The 24878-nt window shown below is 39.8% G+C and overlaps 2 protein-coding genes across 9 annotated transcripts in view; one reads left to right on the forward strand and one right to left on the reverse strand.

Moving 5' to 3' along the window:
* Nucleotides 1–316: 316 nt before the first annotated feature.
* NDUFB3 (NADH:ubiquinone oxidoreductase subunit B3) lies at nt 317–11608 on the reverse strand. The gene is made up of 4 exons (XM_010336446.3): nt 11328–11608; nt 10768–10859; nt 3253–3394; nt 317–611 (listed from the first exon to the last, which is right to left on the reverse strand). The coding sequence occupies exons 3-4, from the start codon at nt 3390–3392 to the stop codon at nt 455–457; spliced, it is 297 nt and encodes a 98-aa protein (XP_010334748.1). The 5' UTR covers nt 3393–3394; nt 10768–10859; nt 11328–11608; the 3' UTR covers nt 317–454.
* Nucleotides 11609–11677: 69 nt separating this feature from the next.
* HYCC2 (hyccin PI4KA lipid kinase complex subunit 2) overlaps nt 11678–24878 on the forward strand; it is an 87155-nt gene continuing 73954 nt past the window's right edge. For 3 of the 8 annotated variants that reach the window (XM_074399292.1, XM_010336448.2, XM_003925665.2), the window contains exon 1: nt 11678–11776. The gene's annotated coding sequence lies outside the window, so the exon portion shown is untranslated. The other 5 variants (XM_074399286.1, XM_074399287.1, XM_074399288.1 and 2 more) reach the window with 2 other exon arrangements.

Raw genomic sequence — 24878 nt, forward strand, 5'->3', positions numbered from 1 at the left:
CAGAACAGAGCAGTAAGTATTTACAGTATAATCTGGGTTCCTCTAAACCACCTGAAGAGGACGATAAAAGCAATAAAAGCAGTAAGACCAACTCCCATTTAAAAACTTGCTAGTACAAGCTAGGTCAGGACTAATTAAAAAAAAAAAAAAGATTTAAAAAACTTGTTAGAACATGTCCATTTTCTCAGTCAAATATATGCTGCCTGCCTGCTATATGCAGAAGTCACTCCTGCTGTTCTCCAACCCACTATGTATTCTAAACTAACTCTGATATGGCTTGAGACACTTAAAAAAAAAAAAAAATGACAAAAACAGATTGGCATATATATATTTTATTTTACTTTATTAAATCATACTAATATTCTTTAAGGGACAAACAAGACAAGTAGGCTATAGTGAAGAAATCTTATTTTGGAGAGTTAAGAAACCACTATGATACTTTCAGGTATTATGTTCAGTGATGCTTCTTATCTTTCTTCAGGGACTCCAGGTAATATTCAGCTCCTACAGCTACCACAAATGCAGCAAATCCCCATTTGAATCCTCTAAAGAATACATCAAAAAAGGTAATCTTTTGTGCAAAGCCACCCATGTATCTCCATGCTTCATTGCTAGAATAAAAAAAGGAGAAAAAATTAGAATCATACACAACTTGCGTGTACATACATTGAATGAAATACATTTAATTTTCATATTTCTAATTGACATAAATGCTTCCCTACAGAAGATCATTTAAGTGAATCACAATAGGAATCTTTCTGTGGCATAGGATAAATTAAGTATATGCCCAAGTTTCACATGTAAAATAGAAGAATAAACACTTGATGATTTCATAGTCACATGCCTCAGGATTTTACAGAACCATCAAATGCAACTCACTTCAGCCTATCTGTCACAGGTCAGATGGACTCTGCCCACAGTAGTCATTACAACATCATTGAAAGATGAAGTTACAGACTTGGGTATTAATCTTTGCTATCTAATACTTATATTAGATTCACAATATTGTAGGCTAGGCAAGACACTTAACTGTCATGGTCTACTTCCTGTTCTATTCAATGATGATGATTACCTACTTTATAATATCACTAAGAGTAAGCAGGCTCATGTATGATATACTTTGGCAGAAGAGCATGGAGTAATGTAACATTTGACATTATTGTTACTATTCAAAAGGATCTCCGCTTCTCCCTACCATAGCAGCCTGAATTTTAGAAGACTGACAGCCTGCTCTGATAAAGACAGCCAGTGAAAACATCAGGTTATGAAAAACGAAAACCATTTAACTATAGAAATATGACTTAGGAAATATGAGAGCTAATTAAATCTAATTGAGATACCAAAGCCAGACAAAGATGTTAGAAGAAAAACAGCTACAGAATAATACCCCTTATGAACATAGATACAAGTATTACTATTACTATTTTTGAGACAGAGTCTTGCCCTGTTGCCTAGGCTGAAGTGCAATGGCGCAATCTTGGCTCACTGTAACCTTCACATCCCGGGTTCAAGCAATTCTCCTGTCTCAGCCTCCCAAGTAGCTGGGATTACAGGCACCTGCTACCACGTCTAGCTAATTTTTCATATCCTTTAGTAGAGACGAGGTTTCACCATGTTGGCCAGGCTGGTCTCGAACTCCTGACCTCAAGTGATCCATCCACCTCAACCTCTCAAAAAGCTGTAATTACAGGTGTGAGCCACTGTGCCCAGCCCCTAAATTGATGTGAATTTGATTCAGTGTGGATGTGAAACAGAGTCCCATTGTGAATCTACTTGAAACAGATTCAATGTAATCCCAATTAAAATCCAAGCAGGCTTTTTATAGAAATGAATAGGCTCATTCCAAAGTTTATACATAAATGTAAAAGAGCTAGAATAGCTAAAATAGTATTTTTAAAGTTGGAGATCTCATACTACCTGATTTAAAGACAGTGTGGTATTGGCATAAGAGTGGACATATTAATGAGGGTAATGGAATAGAGTCCAGAAATAGATCCCATAGATACAGGCAATTGATTTTTAAAATTTTCTGGAGACAAGGTCTCTCTCTGTTGCCCAGGCTGAAGTGCAGTGGGCAGATCTTGGCTCACTGCCATGTGGACATCCTGGGCTCAAGTGATCCACCACTTCAGCCTCCTGAGTAGCTGGGACTACATGTGTGTACCACATCTGGCAATTCTTAAAAATTTCGTGTAGAGACAAAATCTCCCTATAGTGCTCAGGCTGGTTTTGAAATCCTGAGCTCAAGTGACCCACCCGCCTTGGCCTCCCAAAATGCTAGAATTACAGGCATGAGCCACCACGCCCACTGAGTGTCAAAAATCACTCAATGGATTTTTGACAACATTAAGGTAATTCAATAGGGGAAAGAAAATCTTTAAATAAATAGTGCTGGAGCAACTGGATGCACATATGTAAAAATACTAACCATCATCTTTACTTCACATGATACAAAAATGAACTCAAAATAGATCATAGAAATGTAGGAAGATCTATAAAAGCTTCTAAAAGAAAGCACAGAAGATAATCTTAGGTTGCAAAAAGCATAAATTGTAAAAGAAAAAAATTGCTAAATTGTGAATTCATCAAAATTTTAAACTCTCTGAAAGACATTATTAAGAATATCAAAAGATAAGCCACATTGTGGGAAAAAACATTTGCAAACTTTAAAAAAAATTTTTTTTAAATACTTGCACAAGGCCATACTAACTTCTTTGTATTACACTTGTAGTATACGTGTTGCTGAAGCAAGCACCATGAAACTTTTATCTGATAAAGGACTTATACTTAAAACAGGTGAATTTTACTATATAGAAATGATACCACAATAAAGTTTATTTTAAAACTTTAATGTGGCTGGGCATAGTGGCTCACACCTGTCATTGTAACACTTTGGGAGAACAAGGTGGGCAGATCGCTTCAGCTCAGGAGTTCGAGACCAGCTTGCGCAACATGGCAAAACCCTGTCTCTACTAAAAATACAAATATTAGCTGGGCATGGTGGCCCATGACTATAGTCCCAGCTACTTGGGAGAGTGGGAGCATCACCTGAGCCTAGGAGATGGAGATTACCATAAGCACACCACTGAACTCCAGACTGGGTGACAGAGTGAGACCCTGTCTCAAAACAAACAAAAAACTTTAATGTAAAAAGCCATTTTTCGTGATTCTCTAAGGAGAATACATTGAAAAGGAACAGAGACACTTGATTCCCTAGGATACATTCTATCTAAATTACTTAATTCATCTTACCGGCCCCATGGATCCCTTAGTCCTTGTGCAGCCAGCCTCTTCTGGACAGTTTCTAGTGGTGTCCCTTCTATCTTCCATTGTCTATAATCTGGAAGTTTTATTTTATTATGTCCATGTTCATTTCCATGTCCATGTGTCATGTCTATAAGGAAAACAAGAGCACATGTGAGAAACATGCAAATTGTAGATATCAAATACCCAAATTTATTGTTTAATTTATTGTTTATCTTTTCAGGTGAAACAATGTATGTGTGTGTGTGTGTGTGTGTGTTGTGTGTGTGTTGTGTGTGTGTGAATACACATACAAATATATATGTGTGTGTGTATATATATGTATAATTTTTTTTTAAAAAAACAGCCAATATAGATAATTGAAAATTCTAGTTAAAAGATTTTATAAAAGTGTCTTATTACAGCCAAGTTCACAGGAAATACACATATACAAAATATAAAAAAGAAAAATAATTGGCAATCCCACCACTCAAAGATAACCACTTACTATCTTGTTCTTTCTTCATTATAATAATAGTAAACATTTATTGAGTCCTATGTGCCAGGTGTACTATCCTAAAATTTTTTTTTTTGTTTTTTGTTTTTTTTTGTTTTTGTTTTTTGAGACGGAGTTTCACTCTTGTTACCCAGGCTGGAGTGCAATGGCACCATCTCGGCTCACCGCAACCTCCGCCTCCTGGGTTCAGGCAATTCTCCTGCCTCAGCCTCCTGAGTAGCTGGGATTACAGGCACGTGCCACCATGCCCAGCTAATTTTTTGTATTTTTAGTAGAGACGGGGTTTCACCATGTTGACCAGGATGGTCTCGATCTCTTGACCTCGTGATCCACCCGCCTCGGCCTCCCAAAGTGCTGGGATTACAGGCTTGAGCCACCGTGCCCGGCTAAAATGTTTTACATATATTAACTCCATTACTTCTAAAACAACTCTTGGAACTTAAATCACGAGTATCCCCATTTTACAGATGAGGAAAATGAGACTCCAAGCAGTTAAGTAACTTTCCAAAGGTAATAAAAATAGTAAAGGGTACAGCTGAGATTTGAACCTTGCAGTTTGGTTTCAGAACCCTGCTCCTAACTTCAAAGCAATATTGTTTTCCTTTTGAGTCCTTTCATAATGCACAAATATATATAACAAAAAGGTTATACATACTGTTTTTAAAAAATTTTCTTTAGATGATTCTTTTAAAATGCCGTAATGCCTTTAATTACAGATGATTACATGAAAGTTTTCTCTAAAAAGGCAGATAGTAAATATTTTAGGCTTTGTGGGCAAAAGAGGTAAAATCGAGGCAATTATGTAGGTACATATATAGGGAGAGAAAACACACTTCCACAAATACCTTATTGATAAAATTCAAAATGTAATACATAACTGAGTACAATTTTTTTTTTTTTTTTTAAATAATACAGGTCTACTGATGAAAAAATGGAACTCCCTTTTTGGGGGTAACATTTTGCTTAATTGGGGCTCAAAGTTAGTGATCTTTAGCATCAAAGTGATTACAAATGTTCATTTGTAAAAACCATTCTTAGCTCATGGACCTTACAAAAATAGGCAGTAGGCTGGATTTGGTCCACAGACTGAAGTTTGCCGATCCCTGAACTGGGCCAACAGAGACCTTAGGACTCCTTTTTAATCAATAAATTTATTTCCTTAAATAAAATATGTCCTCAATAATTATATAAATACTTCAGTTTTATTAGTGTTATTTTAATATATAATATAAAAATAAACCAGCTCAGTTTCCAGTTAAATTGCTAATTCAAATTAAGGGGTATGGATTAATTGCATTATACTATAATTTGTATAAGGTTAGCAGTAGAAATTCTTTAATTTTTATTTTTCCAAATTCTAATTACTTGGCAAGGAGTAGCAATTCTATAATCACTGCTTTTCTAGAAGTAAAACCAAGTCATTATTACCATTATGTCCTTATTTATAACTATTAACAGGCCCAATAATAAGGTAGGATTTCATTTTTTGAGATGGAGTCTCACTATCATCCAGGCTGGAGTGCAGTGGCACCATCTCAGCTCATTGCAACCTCTACCTCCCAGGTTCATATGATTGTCCTGCCTCAGGCTCCCAAGTAGCTGGGATTACAAGCGCCTGTCACCATGCCTGGCTAATTTTTTTGTATATTTTAGTAGAGACAGGGTTTAAACATATTGGCCAGAGTGCTCTTGAACTCTTGACTTCAAGTGATAGGCCTGCCTCGGTCTCCCAAAGTGCTGGGATTATAGGCGTGAGCCACCAGGCCCGGCCCAGTAGGACTTCTTACATAGGCTCTTAGAAGAGAGAGGTAATTATTAGATAGTGTATATTTAAGACACATAATTGGGAGGCTGAGGCATGAGAATCGCTTGAACCCAGGAGGCAGAGGTTGCAATGAGCTGAGATGAAGCCACTGCACTCCAGCCTGGGCGACAGAGCAAGACTCTGTCTCAAAAAATAAACAATAGTTCCAAGATATGAGGAAAAAAATTGTACATACTAACTCTGAAAAACTAACCAACATTTAATATTTGTAAACATGTTAAGATACTAAAAAACATTATGTTGGCCAGGCGCGGTGGCTCACCCCTGTAATGCTAGCACTTTGGGAGGCTGAGGCAGGTGGCTCATCTGAGGGTAGGAGTTCAAGACCAGCCTGGCCAACATGGCAAATCCCTGTCTCTACTAAAAAATACAAAAGTTAGGCTCGTTGCGGTGGCTCATGCCTGTAATCCCAGCACTCTGGGAGGCCGAGGCAGGCGGATCACGAGGTGAGGAGTTCAAGACCAGACTGGCCAACGTGGTGAAACAGCGTCTCTATTTAAAAAAAATACAGGCCGGGCGCGGTGGCTCAAGCCTGTAATCCCAGTACTTTGGGAGGCCGAGGCAGGTGGATCACAAGGTCAAGAGATCGAGACCATCCTGGTCAACATGGTGAAACCCCGTCTCTACTAAAAATACAAAAAATTAGCTGGGCATGGTGGCGTGTGCCTGTAATCCCAGCTACTCAGGAGGCTGAGGCAGGAGAATTGCCTGAACCCAGGAGGCGGAGGTTGCGGTGAGCCGAGATCGTGCCATTGCACTCCAGCCTGGGTAACAAGAGTGAAACTCCGCCTCAAAAAAATAAAAAAAAAATAAAAAAAATAAAAAAAATAAAAATAAAAAAAATACAAAAATTAGCTGGGCATGATGGCTTGTGCCTGTAATCCCAGCTACTTGGGAAGCTGAAGTAGGAGAATCGCTTGAATCCAGGAGGTGGAGGCTACAGTGAGCCAAGATCACGGCACTGCACTCCAGCCTGGGCTACAGAGTGAAACTCCATCTCAAAAAAAAAAAAAAATTAGCTGGGTGTGGTGGTGTGCACTGTAATCCCAGCTACTTGGGAGGCTGAGGAAGGAGAATCACTTGAACCTGGAAGGCGGAAGTTGCAGTGAGCAGAGATTGAGCCACTGCGCTCCAGCCTGGGCAACAGAGCAAGGCTCTGTCTCAAACAACAACAACAACAACAACAACATGTTGATTTTCACATTTAATTGTGTGTGTGTGTGTGTGTGTATTTTTTTTTTTGAGACGGAGTTTCGCTCTTGTTACCCAGGCTGGAGTGCAATGGCGCGATCTCCGCCTTCTGGGTTCAGGCAATTCTCTTGCCTCACCTGCCTCAGCTTCCTGAGTAGCTGGGATTACAGGCACGCGCCACCACGCCCAGCTAATTTTTTGTATTTTTAGTAGAGACGGGGTTTCACCATGTTGACCAGGATGGTCTCATCTCTTGATCTCGTGATCCACCCGCCTTGGCCTCCCAAAGTGCTGGGATTACAGGCTTGAGCCACCGCGCCTGGCCCTGTGTGTGTATTTTTTAAAGATAGACGGTCTTGCTCTGGATCTAGCCGCTCACAGCAGCACTGCAGCCTCAAACTCTTGGGCTCAAGTGAGTCTGCTGTCTCAGCCTCCAGAGTAGCTAGGACTACAGGAGTATGCACCATGCCCAGCTAATTTTTAAATGCTTTATAGAGATGGAGCCTCCCTATGTTGCCCAGACTGATCTTAAACTCCTGGCCTCAAGTGATCCTCGATCCCCTGGCATAAATCTCCGAAAATGCTGGTATTATGGGGGGATTACAATCATGCCTAGGAGGATTTTCACATTTAAATGAGAATTAAAACCAATACTCTCATACACAAGTTAAAACTACAACACAACTCTGAATGAAACATTTAACCCATTATTACTTCATAGATTGAATAAAACGAAGGCAAAAAGTACGGTGTTAGATTTCAGACTGACCCTTGAGACTAAATACATTTATTACAAAAGAAGATCATTACAAGTGTTTATTTAGAATGATAATGAGGGCTCGGCATGGTGGCTCACGCCTGTAATCCCAGCACTTTGGGAGGCTGAGGCCAGCGGATCACGAGGTCAAGTTCAAGACCAGCCTTATCAACAGAGTGAAACCCTGTCTCTTCTAAAAATACAAAAAAAAATTAGCCAGGCATGGTGATGGGCACCTGTAATTCCAGCTAATTGGGAGGCTGAGGCAGGAGAATTGCTTGAACCCAGGAGGCAGAGATTGCAGTAAGCAGAGATTATGCCACTGTGCTCTGGTCTGGTTACAGTGCGAGATTCTGTCTCAAGAAAAAAAAAAGAATGATAATGTCTTGGCTTCTGCATACCATGTTTTCAAAAAATCTTTTTTAAACTAAGGCTTCATTTTAAAAATGCTTAGAGATTACAAGACAAACTCTTATTTTGGCAAATGTCAATTCTAGAATATTAACCTGAGTATCAATGTATTTGGAAGAGAGTATAAAACAAAGGGTCAAGAATTTTAATAAAATGGTTTTTGAAAATAAATCGAAACATTACTGTAGTATAAAGACTATATTGAAGTTACAATACTACTGTGCTCAAACTATTAATTTGAAAGATAAACCTTTGAAAGAAAATACGAAAGTATACATACCCTCATTTCTCCTATACCAATTTATTTAAATAAATTCAATGTGTTTTCTCTTTTAACTAATTATTTCAGAAGTATCCTTTTTAATAGGAATTTACATATAACATTTACATTTCTTTTCAAAAAGAGCAGAAAGTTGACAACATTATCTGTAGAAAACCTTTCATGTTTTTTCTTTTTCTTGTTTTCAGAGATAGGATCTTCTCTTCCTATGCTGCCCAGGTTGGTATTGAACTCCTGGCCTCAAGCATTCCTCCTACCCTGGCCTCCTAAAATATTGGGATTACAGGCGTGAGCAATGGCACCTGGCCCATTTTTCTTTTTAAACTTTCTTCTATTTCCAAATAGCCATAAGTCAAACAATGATATCCTGATCATGTAAAGGAAGAGTTTGAAAATCTCCTGCTTTGCATTAGTGAAAATAAAATCCAAGGCAAACTGCTTAATTTCCCTGAACTTCAGTTTCTTCATGTAACATGAGGATAACCTACCTTGCAAGATTGTGAGAATGAAAAAGCACATTGTGATATGCCTTCTACTTTCACACCTTAGTGATGAGAATCTAACTTAGCACAATCATTCTGAAAAACTGGCATGACCTAGAAAAGCTGAACATGGGCAGGTGCAGTGGCTCATGCCTATAATCCCAGCACTTTGGGAGGCTGAGGCAGGCAGCTCATTTGAAGTCAGGAGATTGAGATCAGCCTGGCCAACATGGTGAAACCTTGTCTCTACTAAAAAATACAAAAGTTAGCCAGGTGCAGTGGCACACACCTGTAGTCCCAGCTATTCGGGAGGCTGAGGGAGGAGAATCGCTTGAACCCAGGAGGTGGAGGTTGCAGTGAGCTGAGATCCTGTCACCGTACTCCAGCCTGGGTGACAGTGAGACTCCATCTCAAAAAAAAAAAAAAAAAAAAAAAAAAATATATATATATATATATATATATATGTACATACATATATATACATATATACATATATATGTATATATACATATACATATATATGTGTGTGTGTGTGTATATATATATATATATATATAAAGAAAATCAGAACATATGAATGTCTTATTCTAGATAAACATTGTCCAATGTGGTAGCCACTAGCACTTGAAATGTGGATGGTGCAACTGGGAAAAGGGAATTTAAATTTAGTTTCAAACAATTTAATCTCAAAACAGATTATCGAATCATTATTAGAAAATATTAAAGTGTCTTTGGAGCCCAGGTGTGCTGGCTTATGCCTGTAATCCCAGCACACTGGGAAGCTGAGGCAGGTGAAACACCTGAGGTCATGAGTTCAAGAAAAGCCTGACCAACATGGCAAAATCCCATCTTTACTAAAAATACAAAGATTAGCTGGTTGTGAAGGTGCAGGCCTGTAGTCCCAGCTACTGGGGAGACTGAGACAGGAGAATTGCTTGAACTTAAGAGATGAAGATTGCAGTGAGCCGAGATCATGCCACTGTACTCCAGCCTGAGCAACAGAGCGAGACTCTGCCTCAAAAAAAAAAAAAAAAAAAAAAAAAAAAAGGTGTCTTTGGGACAATTTGGATATGATTCTACTTTATTAACTGTAAATCTTATAAACATATCACAGATCAAAGGTTTATATTTATGGAATATAAAAAAATAAAATATTTTCTTAGAGACATCAAGACTCTGGTCTTAACAAAATAAAAAAAGGAAATGTTTTTAAAATAATCTTTATAGCCACATTATTTATTCTCTCAACTGTAAACAACCAAAATGTCCAACAATAGAATGGATTATGGTATAGTCACAGTATAGAATATTATACAACAAAAAACTACATGCAAAAGTATGAGTACGTCTCCACAAATAAAATAATGAGCAAAGGATGAGTCAGAAAAAAATACACATGCACTCTGATCCCATTTATGTAAACTGAAAAGCCTAACAATTCATCTTTTAGGAATGCATCATAGATGGAAAAATTAAAGTAAAGTAAGTGAGTACTAAGCACATGTCAGGATACCACTTGGTGGAGGAGATGGAATCACAGAAACATACAGGGAGCTTCTAAGGCAGTGTTTTTCAACCAATTTTTAATTACTGTCTTTGTAAGGAACCTTTTAAGACATTTTATTCCTAATCACACTTCCATCCAATGAAAATCTAACACTACATATATACTGTTTACGTTTATATACTGTGGCCATTTGGAGTGATACAAATCATTGTAGTAACTAAGATTCCTACCCCAGCCCCACCAATTTTCACCCCCTTGAAATGCAAAATCACCCATTAAGAATGCATGTTCTAAGTTATTGGTAATGTTTTATTTTGCAACCTAAGGTGTGATTACAGGAGTGTCTGCCTGTTACAATTTTTTAAAATGTAAGTTTTATACACACTTCTGTATGTATACCTGACAATAAAAGATAAAATTAGAAAAAGTGACTTATATTGTGAAGACTGAAAATTGTTGGTTATTTCCATTTCAGAGCAGCTCAAATAATAACAGTCAGGAAATTAGTTAAATAAAGAAAACACATGCAACCAAAAATTTTAAAAGCCATCTACCTGTGTCTGAAGCGAATCTAAAAGTCTGATGAAGATCAACCTCCACTTAAGGAAGCTGGCTCTGGTACAGAAAAAGAGCTGGTATCCTTTCCCTAAGAAATAAGAAGATAACGTCACTTCCACTACATGCAATTTGAGTTTACCGAAGACTATCAAGTATATATTCTAATTTCCTCTTATTTTAAAAAAAACTCTGAATATTATATGAATATTAGAAAATAAAAAACAAATGAACTGTTATTATTTTTAGTGATGCTGTTCTTCTGCCTTTGTTCGATCCAAAGGAAAACAAAGACAAACCAAAGAGCGGGGGATTTTACGCGTGGCAGAGGCGGGAAAAAGCACCTGGATTTAACAACGACAGTAATGGTCATGGAATCCTCCAACCACCTCTCCCTACCCCAATTCTAAACTAGGACTTCATCAGTTCTCTCCTGCTAGTTCGTCGATCTCCCTCCCTCCTATCCTTCTCCAGTTAGTCTCTCATTTTCTGCACTCCCCAGAATAGAGTCTAGCTCTTAATCCTAATCAAGGGGTCTCCCACCAACTCCCTAATTTACCTGACAGCAATCTGACCTCTCAGGACACTCAACTCTGCAACCGGAGCCAACCGGAAGCGGAGGTTGTCACCGCGAGTCTCTCACGGCAGGAAAGCGGAGAATCCGTTTAACGTTCCGATACTGGGTCAGAGATTCCTGAATGAGGTAGAGGTCACATGAGGGAGGCTGGAAGTCGATATTTTCCCCACATATATGCATCCTCAGTCTGACTGAGGTAACAGATACTGTGGAAGAAAGAAGCGCTGGGAAGACAAGATGTTTTCCTTGCTTCGGGAGGGAATTCTTAGACACTGCACAGAGGGTAGGGCCGCAGACATGCTGCAGCCAATAAGAGAGGTTGTTGTTGAGCGCGTGTTCTCACCCAATGAGAGGGCTGTTTGTTGCGCTGCAGTTGGCAGGCTGCTGCGGGAGGCGGTGGCGGTAGGAAGCCGGAGACAGCAGGGTGACAGGTAGGCGGCGGTGCTATCTTTGGGGGACGCAAAGCGCTAGATGAAGAGGGTTTTTCTTTTCCTTCGGCCGCAGAAACTACAGAAGGGAGCTGGCGAGGGTGGTCGAGAAAGGCGGTAGCCAGAGTGTCCATGGTCTCGGAACCTCTTGTAAACCAGGTAGCATCTTGGGAGGGTCGTGAGGAGGAGAAGGCGGCAGCCGAGGCGGGTGGAAGCCGAGCCCTGTGGGGCGACGTGGGGGGCCCACCTAGGGCGTGGGGGCTGCGGTGGCGCTGGCAGAGAGGGAGGAGAGAGGCGGGAGCAAGGCGGTGTGGCGAGGGCTGAAGGGATTCCTTGCACAAAGCCCCAGGCGAGAAAAGGACACGGCACTGCAGACAGCTAAGATAAATCTCAGTGATTGCTTCTTAGGGCCATTTCCTATTGGTAGGGAGGGGGAGCGGAGAAGAAAAATATTTACTGGTGGTCAGATCCTGAAAACTCATTGTAGCTGTACATTATGTAATCCTTGGCTTGTTATTTACCCAAACAACTAGGTTGTCCCTCCTAAAAGAGGAGGTCTTGCAACCTATTAATGTCTTAGAACACTTTTTGTGTTGGCTCGAGTGCCTTTTACCTTGGCTGGTTCTGTAGGCGAAGGGTGGTAGCATGGAGGATAGAGTAGTCACGAAGAGCTTATCCCAAATATGGACTTCACTTGACAGATACTAATTGGTGAATGTGGCCAGGTTCATGTTTTGTAGTTGGTGAATTTATTTGTTTTGAGGGACAAGGCTGACAACATTTTAAAAAAATCTTCAGGGAAGTGTAAATCCTTAAAAAATCTACACTAGGAGCTAAGGGCAAGTTGGAAAATGACTAGAAAATTAATTGATGAATCCCACCCCCCTCGCCCCCCCCGCCCCCCGATATTGTGGAAGTTAGGGACTGTGCAAATGAGGTGATGCTCTGAATTTGGGGAAGAACGTCAACTTTTTTTTTTTTTTTTTTTTTTTTTTTGAGACGGAGTTTTGCTCTTGTTGCCCAGGCTGGAGTACAATGGCGCAATCTCTGCTCACTGCAAACTCCACATCCTGGGTTCAAGCGATTCTCCTCCCTCAGCCTTCCAAGTACCTGGGATTACAGGCATGTGCCACCACGCCCCGCTAATGTTGTATTTTTGGTAGAGACGGAGTTTCTCCATGTTGTTCAGGCTGGTGTCAAACTCCTGACCTCAGCTGATCGGCCCGCCTTGGCCTCTCGAAGTACTGGGATTACAGGCATAAGTCACCTCACCCGGCCGAAAAAAGTCAACTTTTAAGTAGTTTGTTCTGTAAGCAAGTCTGAAGCTAGTTATCAATTCTTTATTAGATTTAAAAAGTAGACTCTGAACCTCTCGGACAGAGGCAACATGTATTTATAATTAACTAAATTATCTTATTTTTAAAAAGTTTTATAATTCATTGTTTCCACAGTAGAATGTAGAATTAAAATAAGAGTTCTATTCAGTGTGTGTTATGGAAGGGCAAACGACATAAAAACTTGATTTTATAGCTCACAGAAAAACAATTTTCAGAGAATCACTGAAAAGTAATTTTAAAATAAGTGTTATAAATTGCTAAAACGTAAGGTGTTTGAAATACTGCCTTTAGCTTAAGAGATAAAGTCTAATGTAGTATCAGCAACTTTACAATTTTTCCTAAGCTTATTTCGGTACTGCGTGTCAGAAAAACTTTATAAGATGTGATTGTTTTCTATTAATCATAATTTATATTCCTATATATGAATCTAAATCAAAATTTGATTTTTTTCTCAAAATTTTAGTTGGAAAAGAGGTATATCATTAAAGTTTGTTTGTTAGAGATGTTCCGAGTATTGAGATATTTGTCAATGCTTTAGATAAAAATTTTAAATTCATGTTTTGTGTTTTGTTCTGTCTTTTCTCATTTTCCAAGAATAATGCAGTCTCAGTCACAAAGAAAATTTCTGGCTCTATTTTAGGTGCAATTCTGTAGTGTTTTGAGTACCAGTTAACAAATCTTTGCTTTTGTGCATGGCTCTGTGTGTGTGTGTCTGTGTGTGTGTGTGTGTGTGTGTGTGTGTGTGTTTTTCTTCTTATGTAACCAGCCTACTAGAGCTGTCTTAGAGAACTAATGGCTGATTTTGAATGGCCAGTAGGTGTCATTGTAGAATGCAGTAAGTTGAACATGAGTAGGAAATTACCAAGTAGTTAAACACTAGTCCAAATTAGCATATAGTAGTGGTTGGATGATTACTTATACGTAATAGAAGTTCTCTCTTATGAAACATTTCAGTATTGGAGCTGTTTATAAGGATTTTGAAACAATGATTGTAAAGGAGTTTAATTGTTTGCCCTAAAATAGACCTTGAAAGTGTGTTTTTTAGCCCAGCCCTTAACTATCTTGACATGTGATTCAGATTTAAGTTTATTTGTAATACATAGTTTTGACATCTTGTAGTATGTTAAGTTCTAGAATGATTGAGATTTTTACCTCTACTGAGCCTTATGGAAAAACCAATGCTACATAATAAAAAAATTAAAATGATAAAATGTGGGCAGAAGTTTTGAAACTGATTATCACAACAGTACTTTGTTATTGTTTTTTTTCCCCCTCAGAGATCCTTGTTTACTGTTCTTTTAAAGCCAGAATAGAAGATTTTTTTTGTCTGTCATCATCTGTGACTTCTTCTTCTTATTATTATTTTATTTCCAGAATTGCTTCTTTTTACATTTTTATCTGGCTAATAGACTGTGTGCTTTTCTTGGGATATTGAACTGAACATTGTCACCGACTAAAATGCAGTGGATTCTGGAGGGAGCCAGCACAGAAAGCTTTGAAAGTTGGTTACATTTGTTCTGAGTACAGGTCCTTACCTTCCCAGCCTTCTGCTGAGCCCTTGTCACTTTGTGGCTCTGCTTCTTAAGCCTGTGATTGATAAAGCGTTTTTAAAAAGTTTCGGCCTAATTCTTCATGAAGTTAGAAATACATGTAGATACCTCAAAACAATCCAGGAGTTGTTTTTTCTTTTTTTTTGAGACGGAGTTTCACTCTTGTTACCCAGGCTGGAGTGCAATGGCGTGATCTCGGCTCACCGCAACCTCCGCCTCCTGGGTTCAGGCAATTCTCCTGCCTCAGCCTCCTGAGTAGCTGGGATTACAGGCACGCGCCACCACGCCCAGCTAATTTTTTGTATTTTTAGTAGAGACAGGGTTTCACCATGTTGACCAGGATGGTCTCGATCTCTTGACCTCGTGATCCACCCGCCTCAGCCTCCCAAAGTGCTGGGATTACAGGCTTGAGCCACCGCACCCGGCAATCTAGGAGTTTTTTAAAAGGCATGCACATATGACTTATATCATCTCTACTTCCCTTCAGAATCTTACAGAGTGGGGGAGTGTGAAAGGTGTGGATGTATTTTGGAAACAAATTACCTTGATTATTTGGTTCACCACTGGCTTCCACTTCAGAGTCATTGATCTAATTCAAGGCTTCGGCACTTGGGGTATGAAGCAGAAACAGTAGTTTTAGCTTTAGAGAAAGGACTGCCAACTCTACTAATATTTTTGTAGCTAATAAATTTTCACAGTTTAATGTCATAGCTAGGATAGCTGCTTTTTTTTTTTTTTTTTTTCCCGGAGTTTCACTCCTATTGCCCAGGCTGGAGAGCAATAGTGCAATCTTGGCTTACCGCAACCTCTGCCTCCCCAGTTCAAGTGATTCTCCTGCCTCAGCCTCCCAAGTAGCTGGGGTTACAGGCATGTGCCACCATGCCCAACTAATTTTGTATTTTTTTTAGTAGAGACAGGGTTTCTCCCTGTTGGTCAGGCTGATCTCGAACTCCTGACCTCAGGTGATCTGCCTGCCCTGGCCTCCCAAAATGCTGGGATTACAGGTGTGAGCCACTGTGCCTGGCCTATCATAGCTAAGATAGCTTTTCTAGTCAGGAGCTGAAGTTGTCAGAAATGAAAATTGTGCTGAATGTTTTGGTTTGGATTAGTTCTTACTTGGCACTTAGCTATTTTCCATAAATCAAACTAATTTCTTTCATGATTCAGACCTGTGCTAATTTGTACAGACATTCATGTCCCATTCTCTTACTGTCCCTGAAAGCTATCTAGTTCGAGAATTAAACTAAAATTGAAAAATAAGAGTTGGAGTAGTCCAGGGTCCTTTTCTGATAACGCTTTATGATGGATATATGCATTAATCTTTGCGTAAACATTCACTCTAATAAAAGCTGGCATTGCAAATGTGTTTACCTTAACTTGGGTCCAGTTTAGAAACTTTTGGTTCGTCTTTGTGAATTCTAGGCTTTCTGTTTGGGTATCTGGCTGCCATGGAGACAAATCTGAGAAAATGTAAATGACTAGACTTTAATTTTACAGAAAAGCATAAAAACTCAATAATGTAGTATATTAAGAGGTGTGACTTTGATATTTATAGAATTATAGTACTTTCTAGAAATATAACTGCCAAAAAAGTAGTCATAAAATATGGTAAGTGGCCGCAATTTATTGAATGGCAAAGCATGGGTTACAGAATATCTATTTTGTCCTATTGTAATGCATGAAACATCAAAAAGTGTTAGAATCAAATTTATCTATCACCTTTGTCATTATGGTTACTTAACTGTTGATAGTGCTTGAGTCTTTCTTTTTCTGGTGAAAAGATATTAATATATATATTTAGAATTAGCCAGCTGGACTCAGTTTAGATGATTCTAATTTTGTTGGCAACCTTCAAAGCATCATAATCAAGAGCCAGTCGAACATAGGCCTTCATCTCTTCATCAGGTCTGATCAGGGTCTTGACCTTGGCCTCATCAATGTTATGGAGCTTCTTTACAGCCTATTTGACCTGGTGCTTGTTGGCTTTAACATCCACAATGAACACAAGTATGTTGTCTTCTGTTTTCCTCATGGCAAACTCAGTGGTCAGGAGGAAGTTGATGACATAGTGGTCAAGCTTCTTTCTCCTTGTATCCTGCTATCTTACAAGGATGTTTGGGCTGCCTCTGTGGCTGCAGTGCCTTGGGCCACCAGGAGTGGGTGACTTGCAGATCTTGTTTTTTTGGGTATGTGGCTGTGGATGCCTTTCAGCACTGCCTTCTTGGCCTTCAAAGCCTTTGCTTTGGCTTCGGCCCCTTCAGCACTATCTTGTGAAAACAGTCTCCCTGATTCTTAATTTAATAGAGACTTTTGTTAGCTACTAAGACTTGTCAATAACCTCCTTAAATTCCTTTCCATACATGTGTATGTGTGTGTGTGTATACACGTATGTGTATAATATATATGTATATGTATGCATATATATATATTTAAACAAGTTTTAAACAGCTAGTTTAACATCTTCCATTAAATTTTTTTTGATAAAAAGTTTATTTGTCTTAACCCATTATTTTCATGTAGTTTGGTCTTTCTAATCACAGTTTTGTAAGCCACATTGTCTTTTTAGAATATAAGTACCAACTGTTGGCAAAAAATTATAGTACTGTAGTATAAAATTTGTCAGTGTACTAAAGTACTCTAAACATCCATCCAGCTGAACTGTATGTTGTGCCCTCAAAGAGTAGAATCTCTTTGTTCAGTCTTGCTTCCTATTCCACCCGTCTCGTATCAGTAGAAATATCTTATATTTAATCAGCATTAAATTGAGGCATAGCTGAGATGGCTGTTGTTTTAGATTACAGATTTGTTGCTGGAGTCTCTTTTTTGCCTTATCAGTTAGAAATTGTGTTTGGCTATTGGAAACAGAGATAAGAAATAACCATTGCTTAAAGTAGTTAATTTGTCTGGTGTAAAAATTCAAAGGTAGGCAATCTGGGGCCTATATGGCAACTCTGTGGAGTTGTCAAGGGCACAGGCTGCTTCTGTCTTTTTCTTTTGCCATCCTTAGTATGTATCTTCTATTTTCAAGATCACCTAATGGTTGTTGGATCTCCAGCCATCACATTATGTTGTAGGCAGAAGAAAGGAGGAAGAAAGGCACAGACAAAAGAGCTGTACCTCTCATCTTTTTTTAAAAAAAACCTGTCTAGAATTTCCTACACAATTCTTCCTCTGATCTCATTGACAGAAATGTAACGTAGTCATTTGGCTATACTTAGCTACAGGTAAGGTTCGGAAATGGCTTTTAACTGAGCATACAGACTAGATCAGTGGGGGTGGAGTGATGATCTATGTTGGATGGCAACTAGTAATCTTTGCCATACTTGCTCCTTGTCTTCTATACTGTATCTGCTGCTAACTGCTTAGCAGTGCTGTTAAGTTCTTCATTCGATAGATAGGAATTAAGTGCTAACTATGTTCTAGGTCCTATTAAGAACTGGAAACGCAAATGCAAGTGAGACATACTCCCTACCCCAGAAAAGTTAAGGTTTAATAAGAAGACTACCCTTCTCCCCACCCCCATGTTTTTTTTTTTTGAGATGGAGTTCTGCTCTTGTCGCCCAGGCTGGAGTGCAGTGGTGTGATCTTGGCTCACTGCAACTTCCGCCTTCCGTGTTCAAGCAGTTCTCCTGCCTTAGCCTCCCAAGTAGTTGCGATTACAGGCATGTGCCACTATACCCGGTCAATTTTTTTATTTTTAGTAGAGACAGGGTTTCACCATGTTGGCCAGGCTGGTCTTGAACTCCTGACCTCAGGTGATCCACCTGCCTCAGCTTCCCAAAGTACTGGGATTACAGGTGTGAGCCACCACACCTGCCCAGTAAGAGGATTTTTCAATCTGCACACAGGTTTCTGAGAACAGAAGGTATTGAGTACTATGGGCTGTTGTGACTAATAACCATTATGATTCTGCCCACCCCATCAATTTATGAGGTTTAAGAGACAGAAGAGGAGAGGACTTCTTTGGAAGGACAGTATTTTTTTTTTTTTTTTTTTTTTTTTTGAGACGGAGTTTCGCTCTTGTTACCCAGGCTGGAGTGCAATGGCGCGATCTCGGCTCACCGCAACCTCCGCCTCCTGGGCTCAGGCAATTCTCCTGCCTCAGCCTCCTAAGTAGCTGGGATTACAGGCATGCACCACCACGCCCAGCTAGTTTTTTGTATTTTTAGTAGAGACGGGGTTTCACCATGTTGACCAGGATGGTCTCGATCTTTCGACCTCGTGATCCACCCGCCTCGGCCTCCCAAAGTGCTGGGATTACAGGCTTGAGCCACCGCGCCCGGCCCGGAAGGACAGTATTAATAGAAAGAAATAAACGATTCCCTGCTCCTTGAGGGGAAAAGAAAGGGTTTTTTTCTTGCCTGAAGGCCAAGATAAGGAGGTCCTGAAAGAGTCACTCTCTGTCATTAAGAAGAGAGATTGATGTTTGCTCTCTGTTTGGGTATCTGCCTAGCCACCAGTCTTTCTTATGTGCCCTGTTCTACTGAAGAAGGCATGGTAATGGAATGCCTTATACCAGGTCCAGGCATTCCCATCTGTAACTTGGATTCTTGTTTTGAGAGATAAAAGAGATGAATTCTGCATATATCCTTAGGTCATTCTGAACAAGTCAGGAACTATCTTCATCACGGTTTTCCAGAGAAATAGAACCAGTAAGGGTGTGTGTGTGATTTATTATAAGGTTTATTATAGGAATTTGCTTATACAATTTAGGAGGCTAAGTCCCAAGATCTGCAGGGTATTTGGCAAGCTGGAGAATCAGGAGAGCTGACGGTATAGTTCCAGTCAGACACAGTCCAAAGACCTGAGAACCAGAGATAACATAGTAGCACTCACTCAGGCTTGAGACACTGAAGAGCTGATGTTTCAGTTTGAGTTTAAAGACAGGAGAAAGCCATCATCCCTCTTGCAGTAAAACAAAGCCTAAAGCAGAGAAAAAAAAAAAAGAAAGAAAAAGAAAAAAAAGAAAGCCAATGTCCTTAGCAGGAGGAACCAACTGTCTTACTTGCGGGAGCCTTAGCCTTTTTGTTCTATTCACACTTTTCACTGAGTAAATGACATCTACCATTGCCATTATGGAGGGCAATCTGCTTTACTCAGACTATAGATTTAAATGTTAATCTCATAATGGAAACACCTAGAAAAATGTTTAGCCAAATATCTGGGCAGATGAGATTGGAAACATTTTTATCCAGGGTAGGGCAGAAGCTCTCTGGCCAGAGAAAATGTTATGACATAGTGATAAACAACAAATGTATCTAATTTGATATGAAAATTCCTGTGATTTCTTTCCTTCCTTCCTTCCTTCCTTCCTTCCTTCCTTCCTTCCTTCCTTCCTTCCTTCCTTCCTTCTTGTTTCTTTCTTTTTCTTTCCTCTCTTTCTTTCTTGATGGAGTCTGGCTCTGTTGCCCAGGCTGGAGTACAATGGTGTGATCTGGGCTTACTGCAACCTCCACCTCCCAGGTTCAAGTGATTCCCATGCTTCAGCCTCCCAGGTAGCTGGGACTACAGGCGTGCACCGTGATGCCTGGCTAATTTTGTATTTTTATTAGAGACGGGGTTTCACCATGTTGTCCAGGCTGGTCTCCTGACCTCAAGTGATCCACCCGCGTCGGCCTCCCAAAGTGCTGGGATTACAGGCGTGAGCCACCGCGCCTGGCCTAATACCTGTGATTTCTATTGGTGACCAAGTCACAAAAATATTATGGTTGTTTGTTTTATTGTTTTGCCTATACTCACAATCTAATGAAATTCTAAATTTTAGTTAGAGTTTGGTAAAAAGAGTGATACAATTTTCTTCTTATCAAAGTTTATGAGTTTTATTATAGATCCGTGGGGAAATGTGGACCCTATGTTGAGAACTTCTGAGTGAAGAGGAAGGAGAGGGCTTTGAATTGATGCAGCGTTGTATACTGTGAGAGGGCTTTATAGAGGAGGCAACTGTTGGTCTCAGTGTTGGTGTTGGAAGAAGGGGAGGATAGTTAAGATAAAGGGTAGTTGAAAGGCATTCCAGAGAGGAGTGTAGCATAAGAAAATGTGTGAGGTGTGAGACAGCCTGGCATATTATGGAATTGTAGATCAGTGTTGGTGAGGAGAAGTCTGTGTTGAGCCAGGGTATAATTTCTATTCCTGCTGACAAGACCATTTTATTCATGAGCCTGTTGAGCAGATATTGATGACAAAAGCCATTTAGCCAAACCAATAGATCCATACCTTTGGTCTCTTCAGGTTTAGTGAACAACGAGATACTGTTTGAAGTTCTGCTTACTGGGAGTTCCCTTTCTCCTGTCCTGTAGGGCCACTTTCTCTGTAAAGTCAATGCCAGCATATTGTATTCAACCATGTGTAAACCAGGCCTAAGTGTTTTTTTTTGTTTTTTTTTTTTTTTTTTTTTTTTTTTCTGCTTTCATTTGATCTTAGCGAACTCTACAAGGCCATAGATTAAGGAACAGTTGATTAGTAGAAGTAAGTGTCATGGGTGTCTGAGCTATTTGTTCCTTTAGCTTACTTGTGCTTTTGGAGCCTGCTCTAACCTCATATTATAACCATTGTAGTCATGATTAGTTGGTTATGTAGTGGTAACAACCAACCTTCAAATAATAGCTTAAAATTTTAAAAAGAGAGATATATTTATTTTCATGTCAAATCTGTTGCAAGATTAGTTGGTTATGTAGTGGTAACGACCAACCTTCAAATAATGGCTTAAAATTTTAAAAAGAGAGATATATTTATTCTCACGAAAAATCTGTTGCAAGTTGGGTGATTCCAGGCAGCTGTTCTTCATTTGATGGGTCAGCATTGCATGTCTATATTTATCTCTGCTTCCGTTATCATAGAGACAAGAACAGGCTGGAGAATTGCATACTGGCACATACATGTTTCTCCAGAAATAATTTCTGTTCTTTGGTTAAAGAAAGTCGTAAGGTCACATTTGACTTAAAGAGGATAGAGAAATATAGTCCTCCCATGTTCCCTGAAGGACAGGAAAAACTAATATCTGACACACAATATCACTTCCACTTAATGATGGAATGTCCCCAGGAAATATAGCTTTATGGCTTGGTGGATCAGAACACTCACTTCTTGAGAGTATGTCAGGTCACATGGTCAGTCTCTGGTGGGGCTCAAAAGCCAAGCAAGGAGCTATTTCTCAAAAGGAGAGCAGTCATCTGCAGAGAGAACATAGCTCTCTTCAGAACAGTAGTTCTTATCCAGGGACCGTTTTGCTCCCCGAGGGACACTTGACAATGTTTACCGACATTTTGTTGGTCATAATTCACGGGAGTGCTATTGGCATCTAGTAGGAAGAGGCCAGGGATGCTGCTAAACATCCTATCATGTAAGAGACAGCCTCTCACAATGTCAAGGGTGACTAAAATGCCAATAGTGCCAAGGTTAAGGAATCCTGCTTTAGGTGGACTTTTGTGCCTAGTGCTGTGTGTTGTGATTCTCCTATCAGGGCCTACTGGTAGCTTTATACAGCTACTTCTACCACAGACACTTTTAATACACTGAATTTGCTGGATCTTAAGTCCCAAATGGCAGAGTATCTTTACCTTTTGCTTTCTCATGTCCTAGGCCCCATTTAAAACTGGCAGCTTAATGAATTATTCAGGAAGTGGGCAGAGCAGCACACTAAAATATGGTTTATGCTATTTCCAGAATTTAAAGAGTTCCACCATGCACTGTGCTTCTTTATTTTATTTTATTTTTATTTTAGAGATAGGGTCTTTCTGTGTTGCCCAATCTGGTCTTGAACTACTGGCTTCAAATGATCCTCCCACATCAGCCACCTGAGTAGCTAAGATTACAGGCATAAGCCACTGCTTTCTAAGTGGTGGTGGCTGGCTGAGCTGTGATAACTTGTCCTTCATTTTTAATTTCACGTTTATATTTTTAGAGAGAGGGTTTCACTCTGTCACCCATACTGGGGTGCAGTGGCATGATCGTAGCTCACTGTAACCTCAAACTCTGGGCTCAAGTGATCCTCTCACCTCAGTCCCTGGAGTAGCTGGAACTACAGGTGTGCACTACCATGTCCAGCTAATTTTTTTGTTTTTTATAGAGACAGGGTTTTGCCATGTTGCCCAGGTTGGTCTCAAAGTCCTAGGCTCAAATGATCTGCCTTCCCTGGCCTCCTAAAGTGCTGGGATTACAGGTATGATCCCCTATACCTAGCCTAGAGTTTTAGTTTACAAGATGAAAAGAGTATGGTGATGGTTGCACAACATTATGAATGCATTTAATACTACTGAAATGCACACTTAAAAATGGTTAAGATGGTAAATTCTTTATTAAGTGTGTTTTACCACAAAAAAAAAAATTGGGGAAAAAACACAAAAGAAAAAAAGATGCCAATATTGCTAATATTTTTGCCTTTAAGAAGAGCTCGTAAGTAAGGAATTCTTTTTTTTTTTTTCTTTTTTTTGAGACAGACTTTCGATCTTGTTGCCCAGGCAGGAGTGCAATGGCACAATCTTGGCTCACTGCAAACTCCGCCTCCCGGGTTCAAGTGATACTCCTATCTCAGCCTCCTGAGTAGCTGGGATTATAGGTGTGTGCCACCACACCTGGCTAATTTTGTGTTTTTAGTAGGGATGGGGTTTCTCCATGTTGGTCAGGCTGGTCTCAAACTCCTAATCTCAGGTGATTTGCCTCCCAGAGTGCTTGGATTACAGGCGTGAGTCACCACACCTGGCCAGGAATTCTTTTAGAGGTTAAAAATGCCACCAAATCCAGACCCTGCATTTCTTGACTCAACTCTTTGAATACCAACTGCTTTAAACATGTGTTTATTCAGGATTTGAAAGGTTTATTCTAAAATTCAACATAGGCCAGATGCAGTGGCTCATGCCTGTAATCCCAGCATTTTGAGAGGCAAAGTCAGGAGGATTGTTTGATGCCAGGGGTTCAAGACTAGCCTGGGCAACATAGCAAGAACTCATCTCTGAAAATTAAAATTAAAAAATTCAGCCTATTTTCTTGGAATTTATTTTTCTACTTTAATTTTGTACCTGCATACCTAAGCAGGTTGTATATCCAACATGTTTTTAGATTCTTCAGAGTTGGGTACTACTTTTTATGGTGAAATACAAGGAATGGATCCTTTCCTCTCTTCACCCCCACATCACTAAATGGGAGTAAATTGTGTTTAAGACACACCTAAACTTTAGCACCAAGAATGTAGTCTTTAAAATATTATTTCCTACTGAATTGGGTTCCTTGGCAAAATGTCTGCTTCTAGGCCTAGGGCAGGATTTGTGCAAGGTAAGCTTGGAACTTCTTGTCCTACCTAGCAGGAAGCTAGGAGGTTATTTTCATTTACTAGGTGTTTTTTTTTTTTGTTTTTTTTTTGTTTTTTTTCTTTTCTGTGGAGAACAGAGTCTCGCTATATCGCCCAGGCAGGTCGTGAACTCCTGGGCTCAAGCTATCTTCCTGCCTCTGCCTCCCTAAGAGCTGGGATTACAGATGTGAGCCACAGAGCCCAGCCCATTTACTAGGTTTATGTCGAAAGGGCTTAGGAGCTTTGTTGAGGGTCCCTCAAGATCATTCCCACGTTTCATGGTTTGCAAGATTGACTCTCAGGACTCAAGTTATTATATTCACAGTTATGATTTATTACAATGAGATGATACAAGGCAAAATCAGCAAAGCAAAAGGCATGTGGAATGAAGTCTGGAAGAAACCAGGCTCAAGCTGCAAGAATCCTCTCCCAGTAGAGTTGCAAAAAATGTCATTAATTCTCCAGTAATGAGTCGTGTGCAGAGCCTTGGGTTAGCCCCTAAGGAAATTTTAAGGGCTTCTTAGATTTTTCCTGAGAATATATATATAACTCTAAGTATACATTCCTGTGCATGAATATGGCCTTCTGGATTCTCAGGAATTTGTTGGAGCTTTTCAAAGTCCTTTATGGACATCTCATTTCCCAGCTTTGCTTTTCTGGGTTGGTTGGTTGTTTTGAGATAGGGTCTGACTCTGCCCAGGCTGGAGGGCAGTGGTGTGATCTCAGCTCACTGCAACCTCCCCTTCCAGGTCCAAGCAGTTCTCCTGCCTCAGCCTTCTGAGTAGCTGGGACTACAAGTGTGTGCCACCGTGCCCAGCTAATTTTTGTATTTTTACTAGAGGCATGGTTTCACCATCATGTTGGCCAGGCTAGTCTTGAACTCCCAATCTCAAGTGATCTGCCTGCCTTGGCCTCCCAGAGTGCTGGGATTACAG

The sequence above is a fragment of the Saimiri boliviensis genome, chromosome 5 (assembly GCF_048565385.1).
Source record: "Saimiri boliviensis isolate mSaiBol1 chromosome 5, mSaiBol1.pri, whole genome shotgun sequence".
NCBI lineage: Eukaryota > Metazoa > Chordata > Mammalia > Primates > Cebidae > Saimiri > Saimiri boliviensis.

Bases quoted from the DNA above. Each gene is read 5' to 3' on its own strand.
- NDUFB3 (XM_010336446.3), bottom strand. From the start codon at position 3,392: ATGACACATGGACATGGAAATGAACATGGACATAATAAAATAAAACTT. The intron at 612-3,252 runs GTAAGATGAATT...TTTTTATTCTAG, and splicing joins CTAAGGGATCCATGGGGCCG to CAATGAAGCATGGAGATACA.